Source organism: Leucoraja erinacea, chromosome 7 (genome assembly GCF_028641065.1).
Source record: "Leucoraja erinacea ecotype New England chromosome 7, Leri_hhj_1, whole genome shotgun sequence".
Classification (NCBI taxonomy): domain Eukaryota; kingdom Metazoa; phylum Chordata; class Chondrichthyes; order Rajiformes; family Rajidae; genus Leucoraja; species Leucoraja erinaceus.
Genome location: NC_073383.1, coordinates 43,725,421 through 43,750,247, shown reverse-complemented (window position 1 = coordinate 43,750,247; position 24,827 = coordinate 43,725,421). Strand labels below are relative to the sequence as shown.

At 43.8% G+C, this 24,827-nt stretch overlaps 1 protein-coding gene across 3 annotated transcripts in view; it reads right to left on the bottom strand.

Moving 5' to 3' along the window:
* Positions 1-24,827, bottom strand: part of col18a1a (collagen type XVIII alpha 1 chain a) — a 275,931-nt gene that overhangs the window by 41,619 nt on the left and 209,485 nt on the right. For all 3 annotated transcript variants that reach the window (XM_055638409.1, XM_055638407.1, XM_055638408.1), the window contains 3 exons: positions 23,407-23,451; positions 20,892-20,918; positions 15,986-16,030 (listed from right to left, as the gene is read on the bottom strand). In XM_055638409.1, the coding sequence (XP_055494384.1) occupies positions 15,986-16,030; positions 20,892-20,918; positions 23,407-23,451 (117 nt within the window). The remainder of the gene's footprint in view (positions 1-15,985; positions 16,031-20,891; positions 20,919-23,406; positions 23,452-24,827) is intronic.

The following is a 24,827-nucleotide window of genomic DNA, read 5'->3' as shown; positions in this document are numbered from 1 at the left end:
GTAGTGAATCTGTTGAATTCATTGCCACAAATGGTTGTAAAAGCCAAGTCATTGGGCATTTTTAAAGTGACAGAAAGATTGACAGATTCTTGATTAATAAGGTTGTCAAAGGTTACGAGGAAAAGGCAGGAGAATGGGATTGAGAGGGAAAGATAGATCACCAACGATTGAATGGCAGAGTAGATTCGATGGGCCAAAAGGCGTAAATCTGCTCCTATGACATGAACTTATGAAAGTGCCTTTCCAACACTCTGCCTGCCTGTCCCGCTAGATGTAAAGGATCACAGAGTGAACTTTCAAAAGCAAAGCAGGGAGACTTCTCCCAGGAATCTTGAACAGTATTTCTCCCTCCATTTACATCACTAAAATATGTGATTTTTGTTGGACCTTATTGTCTCCCGTGCTTCCTTCATCACAGCACAGGTTGCATTTCACTGGCTATAAAGTGTATTGGACACCCAATGAAATCGCAGCTTTCAAAGGAGCTTTAGAAATGAAGACTCACTCTTCACCGCCTTTTTATAAAAATTGTGCTCTCCTGTGGCATGGAGTTATACCCGGTGCATGCCGTCCACAGGGTTTTGTAATACAAGCATGTTGCATCAAAATCCTATCCTGGACTTACAGTATGAAATGGTTTGAAACTTAACATCTAATAATGGCTTAAAATACTGCCTTTTTTTCTGCTCAGTGAAGGACATTCACACCTCACACTATCTTAAAAGAACGTGATTACAGCAGGATACTGAACATCTAGCGCAGAACACAACCTCCTTCTAGCAGAGAAATCAACCTTAAGCACAGACTGCAACATCCGACACAGAATACAGCCTCACTCCAGCACAGGATACAGTCTCCTTCCAGCACAGAATACAACCTGCCTCAACACAGAATACAACCTTCCTGAGCACAGGGTACAACCTTGTAGAATCATAGAGCTATACAGCCGGAAACATGCCCTTCTCAGCCCATCTGGACTTTCAGAAAGCAGTTGATAAGGTCCCACATAGGAGATTAGTGCGCAAAAGTAGGGCACATGGTATTGGGGGTAGAGTGCTGACATGGATAGAGAAGTGGTTGGCAGGCAGGAAACAAAGAGTAGGGATTAACGGGTCCCTTTCAGAATGGCAGGCAGTGACTAGTGGGGTACCTCAAGGCTCGGTGTTGGGACCGCAGCTATTTATAATATACATCAATGATTTGGATGAAGGGATTCAAAGTAACATTAGCAATTTTGCAGATGACATAAAGCTGGGTGGCAGTGTGAACTGTGAGGAGGATGCTATGCGAATGCAGGGTGACTTGGACAGGTTGGGGGAGTGGGCAGATGGGGGAGTGGGCGGATGAAGTTTAATGCGGATAAATGTGAGGTTATCCACTTTGGTAGCAAAAACAGGAAGACAGATTACTATCTAAATGGCGTCAAGTTGGGAAAAGGGGAAGTACAACGGGATCTGGGGGTCCTTGTACATCAGTCTATGAAAGTAAGCATGCAGGTACAGCAGGCAGTGAAGAAAGCGAATGGCATGTTGGCCTTTATAACACGAGGAATCGAATATAGGAGCAAAGAGGTCCTTCTACAGTTGTATGGAGCCCTAATGAGACCACACCTGGAGTATTGTGTGCAGTTTTGGTCCCCTAATTTGAGGAAGGACATTCTTGCTATTGAGGGAGCGAAGCGTAGGGTTACAAGGTTAATTCCCGGGATGGCGGGACTGTCATATGCTGAGGGAATGGAGCAGCTGGGCTTGTACACTCTGGAGTTTAGAAGGATGAGAGGGATTCTCATTGAAACATATAAGATTGTTAAGGGTTTGGACACACTAGAGGCAGGAAACATGTTCCCGATGTTGGGGGAGTCCAGAACCAGGGGCCACAGTTTAAGAATAAGGAGTAAGCCATTTAGAACGGAGATGAGGAAACACTTTTTCTCACAGAGAGTGGTGAGTCCTACTGTGTGGAATTCTCTGCCTCAGAGGGCGGTGGAGGCGGGTTACCTGGATGCTTTCGAGAGAGAGCTAGATAGGGCTCTTAAAAATAGCAGAGTCAGGGGATATGGGGAGAAGGCAGGAACGGGGTATTGATTGGGGATGATCAGCCATGATCACATTGAATGGAGGTGCTGGCTCGAAGGGCCGAATGGCCAACTCCTGCACCTATTGTCTATTGTCTATCTAGTTGGCTTACTGGGCTACTCCCATTTGCCTGCAATATATCCACCGCTCTTAATCCATTCCTATCCATACATCTGTCTAAATGTATTTTTTAAGTTTTTATTTACTCCTATAGCTTCCGGCTGGCAGCTCATTCCAGATGCAGACTGCTGTCTAAGAGAAAAAGTTGCCCCTGACGTTTCCTCTTAAAATGCTGACCTCTCACCTATTTCCTCCAGCTATAGAATTACAGGCCTAACAGGTTTCCTTCCCCCTAAGGACCTTTCGGGCAGCGTTTTTGCCTACTTTCACACCAACACATGATTTTCTTTTCTAATCGTCTCTTTTAACTGCAGGACATTGCTGGGTAACGAAAAGGTCCCATTTTTTCACGCATCCATAAGTAGGACAATAGACAGATATCATTCAATACAGTAACCAAAACTTCATGGTATTGTAATGAATGACATCATAAGCGTATATGACTGATAAGGAAGAACAATTACAAGTGGAGAGCAAGTGAGCGAACTGATTCTTCTGTTCATAAGAAGGAGTGTACGTATATATGTTGGAATCTTGAATTTAATAATATTAGACATAGACATAGAAAATAGGTGCAGGAGGAGGCCATTCGGCCCTTTGAGCCAACACCGCCATTCATTGTGATCATGGCTGATCGTCCCCTATCAATAACCCGTGCCTGCCCTCTCCCCATATCTCTTGATTTCACTAGCCCCTAGAGCTCTATCTAACTCTCTCCTAAATCCATCCAGTGAATTAGCCTCCACTGCCCTCTGTGGCAGGGAATTCCACAAATTCACAACTCTCTGGGTGAAAACGTTTTTTCTCACCTCAGTCTTAAATGACTTTGCCTTTATTCTAAGACTGTGGTCCCTGGTTCTGGACTCACCCAACATTGGGAACATTTTTCCTGCATCTGGCATCCTTTTATAATTTTATATGTTTCTATAAGATCCCCCTCATCCTTCTAAACTCCAGTGAATACAAGACTAGTCTTTTCAATCTTTCCTCATATGACAGTCCCGCCATCCCAGGGATCAATCTCGTGAACCTACTCTGCACTGCCTCAAATTAGGAGACCAAAACTGTACACAATACTCCAGATGTGGTCTCACCAGAGCCCTATACAACTGCAAAAGAACCTCTTTACTCCTATACTGAAATTCTCTGGTTATGAAGGCCAACATTCCATTAGCTTTCTTCACTGCCTGCTGTACCTGCACGCCAACTTTCAGTGACTGGTGTACAAGGACATCCAGGTCTCGCTGCACCTCCCCCTTACCTAACCTAACCCCATTGAGATAATAATCTGCCCCCTTGTTTTTGCTGCCAAAGTGGATAACCTCACATTTATCTACATTATACTGCATCTGCCACGGATCTGCCCACTCACTCAACCTGTCCAGGTCACCCTGCAATCTCCTAACATCCTCTTCACAATTCACACTGCCACCCAGCTTTGTGTCATCCGCAAACTTGCTAGTGTTGCTCCTAATTCCCTCTTCCAAATCATTAATATATATGGTAAACAGTTGCGGCCCCAACACCGAGCCTTGCGGCACTCCACTCGCCACCGCCTGCCATTCTGAAAAGGACCCGCTCACTCCTACTCTTTGCTTCCTGTCTGCCAACCAATTTTCTATACATGTCAACACCCTACCCCCAATACCATGTGCTCTAATTTTAGTCACCAGTCTTCCATGCGGGGCCTTATCAAAGGCTTTCTGAAAGTCTAGATACACTACATCCACTGGCACCCCTTCATCCATTTAACTTATCACATCCTCAAAAAATTCCAAAAGATTAGTCAAGCATGATTTCCCTTTCATAAATCCAAGTTGACTTGGACTAATCCTTTTACTGCTATCCAAATGCCCCATTATTACCTCTTTAATAATTGACTCCAGTATCTTTTCCACCACCGAAGTCAGGCTAACTGGCCTGTAATTCCCCTTTTCTCTCTCTCGCTCCTTTCTTGAAAAGTGGGATAACATTAGCTATCCTCCAATCCACAAGAACTGATCCTGAATCTATTGAACATTGGAAAATGATCACCAATGCGTCCACTATTTCTAGAGCCACCTCCCTGAGGACCCTGGGATGCAGACCATCAGGCCCAGGGGATTTATCATCCTTCAGTCCCATTAGCTTACCCAATACTATTTCTCACCTATGAAAATTTATTTCAGTTCCTCTACCCCCTTAGATCCTCTGTCCTCCAGTACATCTGGGAGATTGTTTGTGTCTTCTTTAGTGAAGACAGATCCGAAGTACCTGTTCAACTCTTCTGCCATTTCCTTGTTACCCATAATGATTTCACCTGGGCCTGCCTTCAAGGGACCCAAATTTGACTTTGCTATTCTTTTTCCCTTAACATATCTAAAGAAGCTTTTACCGTCCTTCTTTATATTCCTGGCCAGCTTCCCCTCGTACTTCATCTTTTTAGCCCGTATTGCCCGCTTTGTTTCCTTCTGTGTCCTATGAAAGTTTCCCAATCCTCTGGCTTCCGGCTACTCTTTGCTGTGTTATACATCTTTTCTTTTAGTTTTATTCTATCCTGAATTTCTGTCAGCCACGGTTGCCTCCTACTCCCCTTAGAATCTTTCTTCCTTTTTGGAATGAAATGATCCTGCGTCTTCTGGATTATGCCCAGAGATTCCTGCCACTGCTGTTCCACCATCATTCCTGCTAGGATCTCTTTCCAGTCTACCTTGGCCAGCTCCTCTCTCATGCCTTCATAGTTCCCTTTGTTCAACTGAGCCCCCTTTGTTCAACTGTTTTTGTTCAATTGTTAATATATTAATAATATTATGTATGTAGGGGTGTCCATATGTTGAGGGCTCGTAACCCAGAGACAACCTGTAAATGTAAGTTCTCTAGCTGCCATTTGTTGGTCCAGGTCACTGGGTTTCCACACAACCATAGCCAATGCACAGTCAAATACAATGTTTTGGTTTTTTGCTTCCGTTTTCAGATTCCCAGCACCTACTGCACTTTTATCTTTTGATTAATTCCTTATACTCTACCACCTTCTGATCATTGATTTAGCTCTTCCCAAGGAGCTACCATCATGATAACCAATTGCTGATTTCTTCCAGAGTTCAGTCATTCACTGGAGCAGCAGGCATGAATGTGTTAATGGTCCGGATCCCTGGTCATTGACTGATGTTCTGGAAATGGGCCTTGACCTGAAACACCACCCATTCTTTCTCACCAGAGATGCTGCCTGTCCCGATGAGTTACTCCAGCTTTTTGTGTCTATCATTGACTGATGTTGTGTGTGTGCACATATGTCTCCCTGTGTATCTGTGTACAGATGTATCTATATGTGTGATTATATGCACATGTGTCTGTATATGTGTGTGTCTGTATACTCATGTCTATATAAATGTGCAGGTAGACTCAAAATGCTGGAGTAACTCAGCGGGACAGGCAGCATCTCTGGAAAGGATTGGGTAACATTTCGGGTTGAGACCCTTCTTCAGACTGATGTCAGGAGAGTGGGCGGGACAGAGATAGAATATAGTCTGATACAGTAAGACTGGTGGGAGAACTGAGAAGGAGGAGGAGTGGAGAGAAAGGGAAAGCAAGGACTTATTTTAAGTTAGAGAAGTCAATGTTCATAGCGTTGGGGTGTAAGCTACCCAAGCAAATTATGTGCTGTTCCTCCAATTTGCGCTGGACCTCACTCTGACAATGGAGAAGGCCCAGGACAGAAAGGTCAGATTGGGAATGGGAGGGTGAGTTAAAGTGCTGAGCAACTGGGAGATCATGTAGTTTAAGACGGGCTGAGCGGAGGTGTTCAGCAAAACGATCGCCGAACCTGCACTCGGTCTTGCCAATGTAAAGGAGTTGACACCTGGAACAGCGGATACAGTAGATGAGGTTGGAGGAGGTGCAAGTGAAATGTGTATGTGTGCATGCGCATGTATGTATGCATGCTTCTGTCGTGCAAGATCCTGGTTTCTATTTGTCAGCATGCACGGAAGGCATCAATTACTTCAAAGGCTATCAAGTCCCCAGAGAGGATGCAAGAGAGATATGTTAGAATGGCATCAGCCATGAAACATTCCAGGCGTTCGAAAAGACAAGTAATGTTCTCCCGGGGGAAGAGGAGGACTAAGGAAGATTTGGTTGAGCTGTCAACATACTGAGGTGCTTTAATAGAGTACATTACTCTTTACCCAGTGATGGGAAGGGATGCTGTTCAGAAGCCAAAGGTTTAAGATAACTGGGAAATTTTTCAGGTAAGGATCTGGAGCACGTGGTCAGAAAAGGCAGGGGATTCAAAAGGAACTTCTTGACATATACTTGAAAAGGATAAATTTGCAGGTCTCGAAGAAACAGGAGAGTTGCAGAACCAAATGGATAATTCTATTAATGTCCTCCTCCGCGGTGTGACTCAAACATTCAGCAAAATAACATGTAGAGCAGGATGTGGTTTCTTGGTGGTTTGGGTGGCTTCTTCCAGAGTGAAGAATGCACAGGTTTAGTCACCTGCAGCTGCCCATTTACTCCCTTGGAAGCAATAAAACAGACGCTTATGACTCAGTGAGATTTGGGACAGCGTGATTGATGTCCAGTTTCTTAACTGCATCTATGCTTAAAAACAAGTGAAACCACAGCAACCATTACCAGGAAGCCATGTGCAGTCAATATCCGAGCTCAGAATAATTCAACAACTTTTCTCAAAATATCTTCATCCGAGACATTTGCATCCCCCTTGTTTTAACAGCTGGAACAGATTTCATGGACAGCTGGTGCAGGTTATCTGAGCAAAGGATGATCAACGGCAGGACCATGCCAAGATGTTGCAACAGGAAGACATTTGGGGTGGTCAGCTGGTCTAGCCACAAAATGCTACCTTCAGCCAGCATTTAATCTGTCAACTCAACAACATGCATCAAGAGGTTGTACAAGGACATCTACAAAAACAGGACTTGCTCCCTCTTCCTTTGCTCCTATGAGATGTGTACTGTTTGTTTTAATATCCTGCCCAACTGCCACAGGTAGAGTCACTGCCTCAGAGCACCAGAGATCAAAACCAGGTAACTGGGTTTGATCCGTGCCTCTGGTACTGGCTGTGTGGAGTTTGTATATCCTCTAGGTGCTCTGGTTCCCTCCTGCATCCCAAAGACATGCGGATTGGTAGATAAATTGGCCGCTTTAAATTGCTTCTTGTGTCATGGTGTGTTCAATTCCAAAGGTACGACAGGGGCGGGTTTTCCAAAGAGGCAGAAACAAAGATACCAGATCTACTCAATACTTTCTGAGATCTACTCAGGGTGGTCTGTTGTCATCCAGAACCAGGGGAGTCGAGAACCAGGGGTCACAGTTTAAGACTAAGGGGTAGGCCATTTAGGACTGAGAAGAGAAAAAACATTTTCACCCAGAGAGTTGTGAATCTGTGCAATTCTCTGCCACAGGAGGCAGTGGAGGCCAATTCACTGGATTTAGCTCTTAGGGTTAAAGGAATCAAGTGATATGGGGAAAAAAGCAGGAACTGATTTTACTTCGGAGTCACGTGAGTGACTACGTGAAGAAGGGCTGTCCGTCTGCGTGCGCGTCATTAAGTCTGAACGCAACGCGCACAATGGACTGGCAGAGGCACTGCGTCCTCCCAGCCGTTGAGATTTTAAAAAAACAGGCGGCAGGTAAGGAAAGTTGAAATACTTATCTGCGTTCTTTTTCGGGCTTGAAGTTATTGTATTTCAGAGCCCAGATGTCGAGGAGACGGTCCGTGGGGAAGTTGGCTGCCGAAGACCGCGGCATTCCCAGTAGCGGGCGACGGTCTTTGTCCCCGACATTACCGCCGGCAGCAGAACCGGCAGCAGCAGACTTGGTGCGGGAGGAGAGCACCGTGGTGGTCCCGGCGGGACGTAAAGCCACCCGCAAGTTTGTCAGACCCGTTGACTCGGATGAGTCCGGGGAAGAGGGATACACTCCCTCAACGGAGAGCTTCCGAGGACGACTCTCCCACATGGAGCGACTTGTGGAGAAGTTGCTCCACAATGATCTGCTCCGAAGGAGGGAGCAGTATCAGCACGGGTCTCCACAGCAGACCGTGCCAGCAGCCTCGTACATGGGGCAGCACAATGTCTTCCCCATTGGAAGGGGAAGTACATATGGAAGAAACTACTCTGAGTCAGAGTACGAAAGCACAAGGGGGGAACATTCCCAGGGACGAGCAGAAGAAGTATCTCTGCAATCATCCAGGTTTGCTATCACAACACCACTGGGTGCTCCCCTGGATGAAGATCTAGCTAGTAATATCAATTACCTAGCATCCCATCAACTTAAAGACCTGGCCATGGAAGAAACCATAAACAGGCATCCCCCACCAGCTAACTGTGCTTCCCTGAAGGTCCAAGCAGTGAACCATGTCATCTGGGAACAGATTGGACCTATCATCCGAAACCAAGAATTAAAATTCCAGAAGGTATTAAACCTACTGGGGTCTGGGATCACATCATTTGCAGGAGGAGTGGAAGATGGACTCCTCACTGACAGAGAACAGGACACAATGGCACTATTGTGTCATGCCCACTTTGAGATTAATTGTAGTGGGCGACTCCATCGTGAGAGGTACGGACAGGGGTTTCTGCGGCAACAGACGGGAAGCGAGGATGGTGTGCTGCCTTCCGGTGCCAGGATCCAGGATGTCACGGACAGAGTGCAGAAAATCCTCAAGGGCGAAGGTGAACATCCAGAAGTGGTAGTGCGTGTCGGCACAAACGATGTTGGAAAAAAGGGGATGAATATTCTGCAGCGTGACTTTAGAGAGCTCGGAAAAATGTTGAAAAGCAGGACCTCCAGGGTTGTTATCTCCGGTTTGCTTCTAGTTCCCCGTGCTGGCGAGAGCAGGAACAGGGAGATACGGGACCTGAACGTGTGGCTGAGGAACTGGTGCACGGGGCAGGGATTTAGATTCTTAGATCACTGGGATCTGTTTTGGGGTAAGGGGGAACTGTACAAAAGGGACGGATTGCATCTTAACAGGTGTGGGACCAGCATTCTGGCAGGCAGGTTTGCCACTGCTACACGGGTGGTTTTAAACTGAATAAGGGGGGTGGGGTGTCGATTGGGATAGTGGAGGATGGAGTTAAAGGGAAAGGGTTTCTTAAATGTGTGAGCGTAGAGAGCGAGGGGTGTAAAATGAGGGTAGAAGAAATAGGTAGCAAGGTGAAAAATAAAAGTGTCATGCAGACAAAACCAGGGCAAAAATCAAAAAGGGCCACTTTTCAACATAATTGTATAAGGGGTAAGAGTGTTGTAAAAACAAGCCTGAAGGCTTTGTGTCTCAATGCAAGGAGCATTCGTAATAAGGTGGATGAGTTGAATGTGCAGATAGCTATTAATGACTATGATATAGTTGGGATCACGGAGACATGGCTCCAGTGTGACCAGCTGAACATCCAGGGATATTCAATATTCAGGAGGGATAGAGAGAAAGGAAAAGGAGGTGGGGTAGCGTTGCTGATTAGAGAGGAGATTAACGCAATGGAAAGGAAGGACATTAGTGTGGAGGATGTGGAATCGGTATGGGTAGAGCTGCGAAACACTAAGGGGCAGAAAATGCTGGTGGGTGTTGTGTACAGGCCACCTAACAGTAGTAGTGAAGTTGGAGATGGTATCAAACAGGAAATTAGAAATGCGTGTGACAAAGGCAAAACAGTTATAATGGTTGACTTCAATCTACATATAGATTGGGTGAATCAAATTGGCAGGGGTGCTGAGGAAGAGGGTTTTTGGAATGTATGCGGGATAGTTATCTAAATCAACATGTAGAGGAACCAACGAGAGAGCAGGCTATTCTAGACTGGGTATTGAGTAATGAGGAAGGGTTAGTTAGCAATCTTGTTGTACGTGCCCCCTTGGGCAAGAGTGACCATAATATGGTTGAGTTCTTCATTAGGATGGAGAGTGACATTGTTAATTCAGAAACAATGGTTCTGAACTTAAAGAAAGGTAACTTTGAGGGTATGAGACGTGAATTGGCCAAGATTGACTGGAAATTAATTCTAAAAGGGTTGACGGTGGATATACAATGGGAGACATTTAAAGACTGCATGGATGAACTACAAAAATTGTTCATCCCAGTTTGGCAAAAGAATAAATCAGGGAAGGTAGTACATCCATGGATAACAAGGGATATCAGGGATAGTATCAAAGCGAAGGATGATGCGTACAAATTAGCCAGAAAAAGCAGCATACCGGAGGACTGGGAGAAATTCAAAGACCAGCAGAGGAGGACAAAGGGCTTAATTAGGAAAGGAAAAATAGATTATGAAAGAAACTGGCAGGGAACAACAAAAAAACTGACTGCAAACGAGGTTTTTATAGATATGTGAAAAGAGATTAGTTAAAACAAATGTAGGTCCCTTGCAGTCAGAAACAGGTGAGTTGATCATGGGGAACAAGGATATGGCGGACCAATTGAATAACTACTTTGGTTCCGTCTTCACTAAGGAAGACATAAATAATTTGCCGGATATAGCAGGGGACCGCGGGTCAAAGGAGTTGGAGGAATTGAGTGAAATCCAGGTTATCCAGGTTAGCCGGGAAGTGGTGTTGGGTAAATTGAATGGATTAAAGGCCGATAAATCCCCAGGGCCAGATAGGCTGCATCCCAGAGTACTTAAGGAAGTAGCTCCAGAAATAGTGGATGCATTAGTAATAATCTTTCAAAACTCTTTAGATTCTGGAGTAGTTCCTGAAGATTGGCGGGTAGCAAACGTAACCCCACTTTTTAAGAAGGGAGGGAGAGAGAAAATGGGGAATTACAGACCAGTTAGTCTAACATCGGTAGTGGGGAAACTGCTAGAGTCAGTTATTAAAGATGGGATAGCAGCACATTTGGAAAGTGGTGAAATCATTGGACAAAGTCAGCATGGATTTACGAAAGGTAAATCATGTCTGACGAATCTTATAGAATTTTTCGAGGATGTAACTAGTAGCGTGGATAGGGGGAGAACCAGTGGATGTGGTGCATCTGGACTTCCAGAAGGCTTTCGACAAGGTCCCACATAAGAGATTAGTATACAAACTTAAAGCACACGGCATTGGGGGTTCAGTATTGATGTGGATAGAGAACTGGCTGGCAAACAGGAAGCAAAGGGTAGGAGTAAACGGGTCCTTTTCACAATGGCAGGCAGTGACTAGTGGGGTACCGCAAGGCTCAGTGCTGGGACCCCAGCTATTTACAATATATATTAATGATCTGGATGAGGGAATTGAAGGCAATATCTCCAAGTTTGCAGATGACACTAAGCTGGGGAGCAGTGTTAGCTGTGAGGAGGATGCTAGGAGACTGCAAGGTGACTTGGATAGGCTGGGTGAGTGGGCAAATGTTTGGCAGATGCAGTATAATGTGGATAAATGTGAGGTTATCCATTTTGGTGGCAAAAACGGGAAAGCAGACTATTATCTAAATGGTGGCCGATTGGGAAAGGGGGAGATGCAGCGAGATCTGGGTGTCATGGTACACCAGTCATTGAAGGTAGGCATGCAGGTGCAGCAGGCAGTAAAGAAAGCGAATGGTATGTTAGCTTTCATTGCAAAAGGATTTGAGTATAGGAGCAGGGAGGTTCTACTGCAGTTGTACGGGTCTTGGTGAGACCACACCTGGAGTATTGCGTACAGTTTTGGTCTCCAAATCTGAGGAAGGACATTATTGCCATAGAGGGAGTGCAGAGACGGTTCACCAGACTGATTCCTGGGATGTCAGGACTGTCTTATGAAGAAAGACTGGATAGACTTGGTTTATACTCTCTAGAATTTAGGAGATTGAGAGGGGATCTTATAGAAACTTACAAAATTCTTAAGGGGTTGGACAGGCTAGATGCAGGAAGATTGTTCCCGATGTTAGGGAAGTCCAGGACAAGGGGTCACAGCTTAAGGATAAGGGGGAAATCCTTTAAAACCGAGATGAGAAGAACTTTTTTCACACAGAGAGCGGTGAATCTCTGGAACTCTCTGCCACAGAGGGTAGTTGAGGCCAGTTCATTGGCTATATTTAAGAGGGAGTTAGATGTGGCCCTTGTGGCTAAGGGGATCAGGGGGGTATGGAGAGAAGGCAGGTACGGGATACTGAGTTGGATGATCAGCCATGATCATATTGAATGGCGGTGCAGGCTCGAAGGGCCGAATGGCCTACTCCTGCACCTAATTTCTATGTTTCTATGTTTCTATGTATTCGGAAGAATGCAATTAAACCATCGATTAACTCGAAGTTCGCTGTCCTGAGTAAAGCCAGCAATGTCCAGCCTGCAAACTACCTGTTCGGGGAATACCTGCCGAGACAGGTACGGGATCTGGACGACGAGGCAAAAATGATCCGCCTCATAACCAGAGGTCAGGTTACCCAAAAGGTTCCATCGCCAAGGATGCATCCTTACAGCTCTCGGCGTTTCACGCCTAGAGGGCCAGGCACTGGAGGAAGACCCACACCGGAGTCAAGGTCTTTTTCAGGGGCATGCCCCAGCCGGCCCACAGCAAGGATGAGGAGAGAGCAACCACCAGTTCAACCTCCAAAACCTCGCGAACGAAAACCAGCGCCATATCGCCAGTAACGTCAAAGGTAAGTCAAACCAGTTCCTTAGGGAACACCCCAGACAGGCCTCACATACTGGTGGGAGGAAGGTTAAAATATATTTTGAAAGAATGGTGTTGGGTCACATTGGATCCGTTTGTACTGCACAGTATAGAAAGGTTCAAAATTGAGTTCATTTTGAATTCATCACCACCCACAACACATTCAAATTTTCGCACATATGTTTTCTCCCAACAAGAAACTATGGATATACAGAAGGAGATTGGAACTTTATCTGACAAAAATGTCATTGAATGGTCACATACAGAACCTCACCAATTCATATCCAATATATTCTCAAAAGAGAAAAAAGATGGAGGGGTCCGCATCATTCTGGATCTTACGGAACTCAATACATATGTGCAATATAAACATTTAAAAATGGACAAATTTGGAACAGCAATGCAGTTGGTTTCCAAATATGGTTACATGGCATGCATCGACCTCAAAGATGCATACTATTCGGTGTCTATTCACAAAGAGTACAGGAGATATTTGATGTTTAACTGGATGGGTCAATTATGGCAATAAAAGGCTCTGCCAAATGGGTTGACCAGCTCCTAGACTGTTTACTAAACTACTGAAACCAATTCTGGGTCTACTAAGGTCTCAGAACCACATAGTCATGGCATATTTGGATGACATTTCCATTTTTGGAGTCACCAAATAATTGGCAGAAGCATCAGTCAAAGCAACCAAAACCCTGTTTGAAAGACTTGGTTTCCTCATCCAACCAGTTAAATCAAAATAGACACCTACCAGGGTAATTGATTACCTAAGATTTACTATCAACACATGTTGTATAAATATGTTGGTGACTTTGCCTAGGGGCAAACAACAAGATTTGAGTAAAGCCTGCAATGACCTGATAGTCAAATACAAGCCATCTATCAGGCAAACAGCGAGTGTAATTGGCAAATTAGTAGCTGCCTTTCCAGCAGTACGTTACAGGCCTTTGCATTACCAGAATTTACAGCGAGCAAAGGAACGAGCACTCAGATCCCATGCAGGCCAATTTGGCAAACCTATGCGATTGCCAGCAGAGGCCGATGTTAGTGGATGACGAACATGAGACACAGCTCAAGGGAAATCTTGCTCGAAAGCCCATCGGTGGTTCTTCAAACCGATGCAAGCGGCTTAGGATGGGGAGCTACTAACACAGTCAAGAGCTGTGGGGGCAGATGGAATGAGCAGGAGTCTGTGATTCTCCAACAACATGGAATCAATTACCTGGAATTGTTGGGGGCACCATAGGGATTAATGTAGAGTTTGTGTAAATAGGCGGTTGATAGTTGACAAGGATTTGGTAGGCCAAGGGGATTGTTTTCATGCTGTTTGTCTGTGTGTCTCCATGACAATATGACGGCAGTTCAAATTAATCATACTTGTGAATGAAAATGCTTCACTAAATAATCCATGAAAATTTGGTTTATCATAACAAACAGATTTTTTTTTTAAATTCCATAATAAACCACAACAGAGCAAACAATGATCAGTGTAACATGAACTCTGATGTTGCCTGGTTCTCTGCTTTTCATTTATTGAATGCTTCTGGTACGAGCCTGAATGCAGACAGCAACAATCACCTTGTAGTCTGACACAAGCTCAAAATCCAGACCACTTACTCCAGAGGAACACAGAGAGCGACAACCCCATTGGAAACACTGATGAAGAGGCATAATCCGCAACCTTTCCAGCTAAAAGACCAGTCAAAAGCTCTCTACAATACCTTGGCTAAAATCGATCCCTCATCCAGAAATACCAGTGAATAGATTATCTGGTTTTAATCAAACATTGTTGTTTAGGATCCTTGCTATGCGTGAAAACTTGAAGTTGCACGAAGTTGGCATTGGGTTAAGTTTAGGCCGCTGGGATCAAGTGTATCCTAAGAGGAATATAGGGGACTGAGGAGCATACCAATGAAGAAAATCAGAGGCAAAAAGGGAGCATGAGATAGCTCTGGCAGATAAAATTAAGGAGAATCCAAAGTGATTTTATTAAGCGGAAAAGGGTAACTAGAGAGAAAATAGGGCTTCTCAGAAACCAAAGTGGTCATCTATGTGTGGAGCTGCAAGAGATGGGCAAATTTCCCCAATGTTTTTACTATGAAGAAAGACATGAAGACTAGTGAATGTGGCAAAGTTAATGGTGATGTCTTGAGGACAATGTGTATTACAGTTCAGAAGATATTGAAAGTTCTAAGATGTATGACGGTAGATAGATCTCTGAGGTCTGATCAGATATATTAAAGGACAATGTAAGATGCTAGAGTAGAAGTTGCAAGAGATATATAAATCATCCTTAGATACGAGGTGTCGGAAGACTGGGGGGTAGCCAATATTGTGCCTCTGCTTAAGAAAGACAGCAAAGAAAAAGGTGGATATATAGACCATCATTTGTGAAAGGAGCGTTATTGGAGAGGATTCTGAGGGATAAGATATACATGCATTTGGAAAGTTGATTAGCCCTACAGGGGAGTTGATTAGGAACAGTCAGCATGGGTTGGTGTGTGGAAGGTCATGCCTCATAAATCTATTTTAGTTTTTTGAAAAAGTAACCAAAAAGGTAATAAGGACAGGGCGGTAGGCATAATCTAATATTGACTTCAGCAGGACTTTTGATAAGGTTCTGCATGATCAGCTGCTCTGGAAGGTTAGATCACATGGTATCTAGGGAGAGCTAGTTAACTGGATACAAAATTGGCATCTCAATAGAAAGCAGACAGTGGTGGGTGGAAGGCTGTTCGATAAACACTGGAGCTCTCCGACTATGGTGTGCCTCAGTGCATATCAATGATTTGGATGAGAGTGTACGTGGAATAATTAGTAAGTTTGCAGATGACACTGAAATAGGTGACAAGGTGGACAGTGGAGGAGATTATCAAGCATTACAATGGGATCTTGATAAGCCGGGCAAGTGGGCCAAGAAATGGCTAATGTAGTTTAATTCAGATGTGTGAAGTGTTGCATTTTTGGAAGTCAAACCAGGGCAGGACATTCAGAGTGAACAGGAGAGCCCTGGGGAAAGTTGTAGGGCAGAACGATCTAGGAGCACAAGTACATAGTTCCTTGAAAGTAGCATTCCAGGTAGATTGGGTTGTGAAGAAAGCTTTTGAAATGCTGGCCTTCTGTGGGCATCTCTAACAGGTTTCGAGACCAAAATGTGCAACTAAAAATGATTCAGATGATTTCTGTGACTGTTTGCAGCGCTAGTTACTCACCTGAGGGCCAGGTAATCCCTTCAACCCCGTTTCTCCTGGAATTCCCTGTGGAAAAAGAAAGGAGATTTAAGCTGCAAATTTACTTTGCTGTAAACAAGAATTGGTAGCAAGATTCACCATATTTAGGTGTCAGCAGTTAGCATTCAATTGCTTATCGATTTCAACTCTGAGCCAGAGGCTGGAAAACAAAAACATACAAGCCTGCCGTTATCCAGCGGCATAGGGGGTGTGTCCCAGTGATGAAAGTTTCATCTTGCAGATGAAATATTAGATAGTGGACATAAAAGTCTTTACATTGCTATCCTGAAGAAAACGAGGGGAGTTCTGCCCAGTGTCCTCACCCAAATGATCTATGAGCTAAAAGTGGTTTTTGTCAGAGTTCTGGTAATGGGCCCTTCACAGCAGGTGTTTATCTGTCAGACCTCCTGCATTAAACACAACAGAATACTTAATTGTCTGTAGATTGGTTTGAAGCACCATAACAGTGTAGGTTTGACTTTCTCTCCGCCTAACTCTAACAATGTAACTGAAAAAATCTATTCTGATTATACGGTTTATCATTTTCCCAGCATCTCAGTATTGAAGGGAAATTATAGGTGGATGACCTGCAGCATGTTTCCAAAGCTCTTAATTAAAACAGTGTGTGAGTGTGCATATAGTCTCGCACTGGTTATTAACTATTATTGTTTTCCTACCTCAACCTTGTGGTAGTGAGAGTGATTAAACATAATTCATAATGTAGCTGAGTTTAGAAACATAGAAAATAGGTGCAGGAATAGGGTATTCGGCCCTTCGAGACGGCACCGCCATTCAATATGATCATGGCTGATCATCCAAAATCAGTACCTTTGGATGAAACACCCTCCTTCAGACTTCCTTCACATTAGACTTTTGTGCCGTGGCTGGGATGGATAGGAGCGGGGATTTCCACGGGCGCAAGGAACAAATGACCTAGAGTTTGCGTTGAGTGAACTGAGTGATCTTAACATCCTCGTCGTACACGGACATTTTGTGAGAGTGGTTGGATCCCAGCTTCAGCTCAACCAATGTCGGTCACATTATCCAGACAGACGGTGGGGAATCAGGAGCTGATGTGAGGCATCGCTGATGCTCCGGAATCCTAGTCGGGCGCCGCCGAGCAGCGGGATCGAGAAGGCAGCGTCCGACCCGGGAGTAGATGTGTCAGTTTCTTCCAGCGGCGAGCGGAGAGGCACCAGCTCACCTGTTGGGCGCTGACTACTCGATTCCGGGATCCAACCACTCTCACAAAACACCGGTGTACGACGCAGACGGTAAGAACACTCAGTTCACTCAATGCAAACTTTAGGTCATTTGTTCCTTGCGCCCGCGTAAATCTCCAGCGCGGCCGAGACGAGGGGGTTCTGAAGTTGCATTTTCTCGATTGAGGACATTTCTTTTTCGATTCGCTTTTTATAATTCTCGAATGACCTATGAAAAATCCCATGATTCCATGCTTTTTTCGGATAAACGAACAGGCTTATTATCACTAGAGTATAGGTGAGAGGTAGAATATGGGGAGGGGGTGGGAGGTATGGCTGGCAAAATCAGAAGAGTAAAATGGGAATTAGTGTAAATGGGCAGTCAGATGTTTGACAGGAACGCGGTGAGCCTGTTTCAAAGCTTATTTTACCTGGTCTACAAATCTCTGACTTTAGAAAGAGCCACTTAAAATCAGTCAAGATTCCCTGTCCTCATCACTCACTCACTAAAATTTAGAGTAGTTTTTAATTTGTTTAGGCAGTTAGTCATAGTCACACAATGTGGAAACAGGCCCTTCGGCCCAACTTGCCCACATCGACCAGCATGTCCCATCGACACTAGTCCCATCTGCTTGTGTTTGGCCCAGATCCCTATAAACCAGCCCTATCCATGTACCTGTCCAAATTTTTCTTAAACGTTGCAATACTACCTGCCATAACTACCTCCTCTGGCAGCTCATTCCATACATTCACCACCCTCTGTGAGAAAAAGTTACCCCTCATGTTCCTATTAAATCTTTCCCCCCTCACCTTAAACCTATGTCCTGTGGTTCCTGATAACCCCTACTCTGGGTAAAAGACTCTGTGCTTCTACCCGATCTACCCGATCTATTCCTCTCATGATTTTGTATACCTCTAGAAACTATGTTGCACTGCTCCCTCATACTCCCATACGTGATCTACTGTGTGGAGGTATGGGGGAACACATACAAAACAAATACACATCCAATCTTCATCCTCCAAAAAAGAGCAATACGAATTATACATAAAACCACCTACAGACAATCAACAAAACCATTATTTATCAGACTAAAAACATTAAAATTTCAAGATCTGACAGATTATAAAACTATCCAAATTATGTTCAAAGCAGCTAATCAGCAATTGCCTTGTAATATCCAGGGGTTGTTCCAACGGAGAGAAAGCAAACACAACCTGAGAGGAACCTATATATTCGAAAAACCGGCAATAAGAACTAATGCAAAACTCCATTGTGTTACAGCAAAGGGTGTTAGTCTCTGGAATAACTGCCATGATGAGCTGAAAAAATGTAAGACTCTATTCAAACTAAAAACACTCTTCAGAAACAAAAGATTGAATGGTTATGAGCTGGACCAGTGATTTTCTTTTCTGTTTGGTTATTTCTTGTTTGTGGACTGTTCAACAGATTTTGGGTCCATTTGTTCCCATGATTTTGTTTTTTCCATGAAACTGTATAGAAAATAAGAGGGGGTAGGACCAGAAAAGTTTTCAAACTTCTTCTTACCCCTTTTGAACATGAACGATATTATTTGAGTTACTTATTTGTTTGTTTTCCTTTGTGTTTTATTTTATTTTTTATTGCTTACAAGTTTATTTGTGTTTGTATTTTTTAACATGTTCAATAAAATTAATAAAGTAAAAGTAAGTAAAGTAAAAACTTTATGGGAAGCATTACTGCGACTATGTTTTTTATTTTTTAATTACTTGAATTTAATTTTCATCAATACCAAATTTTAAATTCCAGAATTCAAATGCATATCTCCAGGTAAAGGGACTGATTCTCTAGACGCTAACCAGACAGAATCTGTGTGCCAGTGTTGGATACAGTAAAAGCACCCAAATAGGTCCTTGGGTCCATCGAGGCCAGTGAAGCCACTTAGCCTTTCGAACCAGTTGTGCCGTTCATTAGATTCTGGGTGATGGGTGGCTCAACCACATTGTTACAACATAGAACATTAACAATAAAGGAAAAGGCCATTCGGCCCACTATGTCAGTGCCAAACGTGATGTCAAAATAAACTCATCTCAATCTCAAATTAATGGGAAGGAAAGCTCGAGAATGGACAACAGAGTAAGGTCAGGGCCAATTGTGAGCGGTTCGAGGGGGGAAGTGAATACGGAGGTCAAAGTGCTGTAAATGAATGCATGAAGTATAAGGAATAAAGTGGACGAGCTTGAGGCTCAGTTAGAAACTGGCAAGTATGATGTTGTGGGAATTACTGAGACATGGCTGCAAGAGGGTAAGGGTTGGGAACGGAATATTCAAGGGTATTACCTCCTATCGAAAAGACAGACAGGTGGGCAGAGAGGGTGGGGTTGCCCTATTGGTGAGGAATGAAATTCAGTCCCTAGGAAGGGGTGACATTGAAACAGGAGATGTGGAGTCACTATAGATAGAACTAAGGAATTATATGGGTAAAAAGACCCTAATGGGACTAATCTACAGGCCCCCAAACAGTAGCCTGGACATAGGGTGCAAGTTGAATCAGGAATTAAAATTGGCATGTAGCAAAAGTAATGCTGTGGTGGTTATGGGAGATTTCAACATGCAGGTAGACTGGGAAAATCAGGTTGGTACTGGACCCCAAGAAAGGGACTATGTAGAGTGCCTTCATGATGGATTCTTAGAGCAGCTTGTATTGGAGCCTACCAGGGAGAAGGCAATTCTAGATTTAGTGTTATGTAATGAACCGGATTTGATAAAGGTACTTGAGGTTAATGAGCCATTAGGAGGCAGTGACCATAACATGGTCAGGTTTAATCTACAATTGGAGAGGGAGAAGAGTAAATCAGAGGTGTCAGTGTTGCAGTTGAATAAAGGGGACTACGGTACTGTGAGGGAGGAGCTGGCCAAAGCTGACTGGAAAGATACACTAGCAGGGATGACAGTGGAACAAAAATGGCAGGCGTTCCTAGGAATAATACAGGTGCAGGATCAGTTCATTCCTAAGAGGAAGAAAGATTCCAAGGGGAGAAAGGGACTAGATAGAGCTAGATAGGGTTCTTAAAGATAGCGGAGTCAGAGGATATGGAGAGAAGGCAGGAACGGGGTACTGATTGGGGATGATCAGCAATGATCACATTGAATGGTGGTGCTGGCTCGAAGGCGAAATGGCCTACTCCTGCACCTATTGTCTATTGTCATCTGCCTGTATGTGACACATGATGCTCCATACCCTGCTTATCCATGTGCCTATCTAAAATAGCAATGATATTTATTCGGTCTTCAAAGGTTCTTCAAAGGTCAACTGGATAAAATAAAGATCAAATGACCCACCTAGTTGGGATTTCAAACAACTTTTGTGGAAACAATTAACAATAGCAGGAGACGGGGTGTTGCCATGCTCAGACCCATGTACATTGAAGTTAACTGAATGGCTATCAGTAAACTTGATGATAATCACCAGCCAAATGATGAGAAACCAAATGGCAGCCATTGCTGTATCCCTGTCACTGAGGGGCAATGATGGTGAAAAAGCATTGGAGGATTTAATGTTCCAATAGAATGGATAGATTTACATCAGTGCCATGTGATTGTTTAGAACCCATTACAGCTTTATGCCCAATGGGAATCCTTGCTTATGGACAGTAAAGCAACACAGAAAGACTAGAGTTACAAGGGAATGTAGACACTTTTGACTCACCTGGTCTCCTTTGAAGCCCAGTTCACCCTACAAGGAAAAGAACAAGCAAACCATTAGGAACACAGGCCTTTCAGACGTGCAATACAATTCAACATTTCAATTCAATCATGGCCATTCTCTATTTTGACTTAATTTACTTGCTCTGGATCTCAACGAAAATCTATTTATGCTGGGTTTTGTAATTTCTAATTAACCTGCAGCTTCAACATGTTTCTGTGGGCAGGTAATAAGTCCCAGGCCTCATCATTGATGTACAAGCTATTTATAAAAGGAGGGGAAAACTTCTACATGGTTTTGATTTCAGACAGCAAGCAATTTGGGCGGCACGGTAACACAGCAGTAGAGTTGCAGTCTTACAGCGCCAGAGACCCAGGTTCGATTCTGTCTATGGGTGCAGTCCGTACTGAGTTTGTACCTTCTCCCTATGACCGCGTGGGTTTTCTCTCGGTGCTTCGCTTTCCTCTGACACTCCAAAGATGTTCAGGTTTGTAAGTTAATTGGATTTGGTAAAAATTGTAAATTGGCCCTGTAGGAATGTAGGATAGTGTTAGTGTGCGGAGATCGCTGGTCGGTGCGGACTCGGTGGGCCGAAGGTATTGTTTCTGAGCTGTATCGCTAAACTAAACTAAACTAAACTAAACAAAGTCACCGATTACTTTGATGCGTACCAGTTCTGGCCAGAGTTGGGTAGTTATTTGCTAAACTTGTAAGCATTAATTCATATGTGGTGGGCCAAGTTTAACTCTTTAGCTGCTGAGCTCATAAAAGCAGGCACATCAGCATATGGGTATTGGAAGATGCTGCACCCCACAGCTCTTCTGCAGCTAATATTAAAAAACACGTCACCAGTGGGTCAATGCTGAATCTAAGAATGAAGGTCTTGTGAGAAGTCTTAAAAATAAATCATGATTTCCAATGATAACAAGATACAGGAGCAGGAGTATTTACGTTTTTTGAAGAAGTAACCAAAAGGTGATAAGGGCAGGTCGGCTGCTCTGGAAGGTTAGATTGCTTAGTATCCAGCGGGAATGAGTTAACTGGATACAAAATTGGCGCCACAATAGAAAGCAAAAGGTGGTGTGTGGAAGGTTGTATGTCAAACTGCAGCTCTTTGACTCTGACAATGATTTATCCTCCATGACTTTCTGGGGCAGAGATGAAATTTCTACATACTTTGGTTTTAAACGTAGATATTACACCTATAAAATGGGAAAACTACCCATGTGTATCACAAGACTTTTATTAAACAATGAATTCATGCCATGGAGAGCAAATTACCGAAAGCTTGGGCAGAGATATAAGTTTTAAGGAGCATCTTAATGTAAAAGAAGAAAGATATTGAGATGGAAGCAGGGAATACCAGAACTCCTTCAAACTAGGCATATCTTGAGTACAGGATACCCTCAAATCCAGGTATCATTCTGGTAAATCTCCTTTGCACCCTTTCCAAAGCCTCCACATCCTGCCTATAATGGAACAACCAGAACTGCACACAATACTCCAAATGCAGCCTAACCAGTCCTGTGAAGCTGCATCATGGCTTCCTAATAAACTAATACCAGTAACATTGTAATAGCAAACAGGAGAGGCCGCCAAGATTTAGATGAGTGTTTCAGCACCAGGTAAATGAGTCTGGGATGGAATCAGGGAAATGACATAGATGGATATGGACAATCTGAAGGACAGCATGGATGTGTAGTCTAAAATACGCCTGACTCTGTACTCATTACCAGTAAGATTGGTGCTTAGTCATAATTTTGAACCATGCCTGCAGCCATCTGAGATGTTTATTTGCGACATAAATCAGGGAGATGTGTTCTCAGCCAATCTAACTAAACTAGCTTCTCTCTGGGGGAACGGTCGCTGGTTTATGTTCCATTCCAGAGTTTGACGCACAGGATCTGGGCCGACACTCCAGCACGGTACTGTGGGAGATCTGTGTCGCATTAAACCCAGCCCTTGTTGATCAGAGATCAAATCCCACTGGAAATATTATCAAGGAAAATAGAGGCTGCTCTCCAGCCATTTACGTGATTACAAACAGGATGTCCTCTTGTTATCAAGAGGTAATAAGATTATGGATCGTGGATATAATTGTGGATGATCAGCCATGATCACATTGAATGGTGGTGCTGGCTTGAAGGGCTGTATGGCCTACTCCTGCACCTATTGTCTATTATCTCTTGTTGACTGTGAAGTATTGGCTGGACACAGATTGGTTCCCATATCCCTTCAATACAGCAGTATCTGCCCTTCAAAAGCAATCTCATTGGCTCTTCTTTAGATCACTCTAAGATTGTGAAAAGTATTTTATAAATGCAAGCACTCTACTCTCCATCGTATTCATCACATCTGTGTGTAGTCAACTCATCATGCCAAAGGCTGACACTCATTCACCCCAAGGAGAAATCATCCTCCTTCCCTCAAACCCTTGGAAAATAAACAGTAAACATTAACAGAACTCCCAGACGGAACATCCTTCCACCTGCCCCTTAGGCTGCAGAGGTGAACTCACCCTTTGTCCAGGAACTCCAGGTTGCCCAGGTATTCCTGGTAATCCCTGCAACAGAAGAGAATAAAGCATAGACTTACAAACTATTATAACATTATTCATTATTTTAAAAAATCTGCCTGAAATGATCATTTCTATCTTATTGTACTTAATGCTTGAAGTTAATAGTGTGGAGGAGACTATGGAGGTAGGTTGGAAATGGGATCTAAAACCCAATACTAATCTAGTAGAGAGGTGGAGAGGTTTATATCCTGATGAATTTAGTGGCAGTTGGCTGTGCATTGGTGATAGACATCAGAGGGATGATAGACACAAAATGCTGGAGTAATTCAGCGGGTGAGGCAGCATCTCTGGAGAGAAGGAATGGGCGACGTTTTGGGTCGAGACCCTTCTTCAGAGGGATGATGTTCTACTTAGGGTGCAGGTCTTAATTAATGCAGACTATTCAGGATGTGGAGATTAGTGAGCTCAGTGTTAACTCATGGAACAAGGATGGGATGAGAAGAACATGAAAATAGAAAGCCACAGGCCATGACACGGTGCCTATCCCACACACATCTAAGTCAAACATTGTTTGTTCAAGTTCTACACTGGAAACAAAGCACAAACTATAGGTCGATGCTTCAGTGTTGGGGGAATGCCTCAATATCAGAGAGGCTGAATTTTGTTCAGCTCCCAATCCAAGTCTCCATTGGCTTCTGAGAACAGCTGGAGACTTCTCAGAATTTCCGACAGGCTGAAGCGGAGCAACATCGTTGACATAGGTGATCTGGTTGTTTATCTCACTGCTATCCGAGGAAGGTTGGCAATGAATGTTCCAACTGGGATGTCTGTTCCAACTGGGATGCCTTAAAGAGTCATAAAGCAAAGAAATGGGTCCTTCAGCCCATCATGTTCATGCCAACTATCAGGCATTGCTACATTATGATCCTATATTAATCCCATTTATTCTCCCTACATCAACTCTCCCCAGATTCTACCATTCACCTATACACTGGTGACCATTTACAGTGTCCAATCCATCCTCATAAACGCAGTCTTTTGCCCAGAGTTGGGGAATTGAGAACCAGTCGACATGGGTTGAAGGTGAGGGGGGAAAGATTTAATGGGAACCCGAGGTGTAACTTTTTTACACAAAGGGTTGTGGGTGTATCGAACAAGCTGCCGGAGGAGGTAGTTGAGGCAGGTACTAATGCAATGTTTAAGAGACATTTAGACAGGTACATGGATAGGGTATGTTTAGAGGGCCATGGGTCAAAAGCAAGCAGGTTTACAGGACCTGCTACAACACTGTATGACTCGATGGTTCTATATCCCAAAGAGCTCCGTAGCAATGAGGTGCTTAAAGTTTAGTTGCTTATGTGATGTACAAAATAGAGTAAGACCCCAGGCTTGTAATAAAAAAGAACTGCAAAAGTCGATTC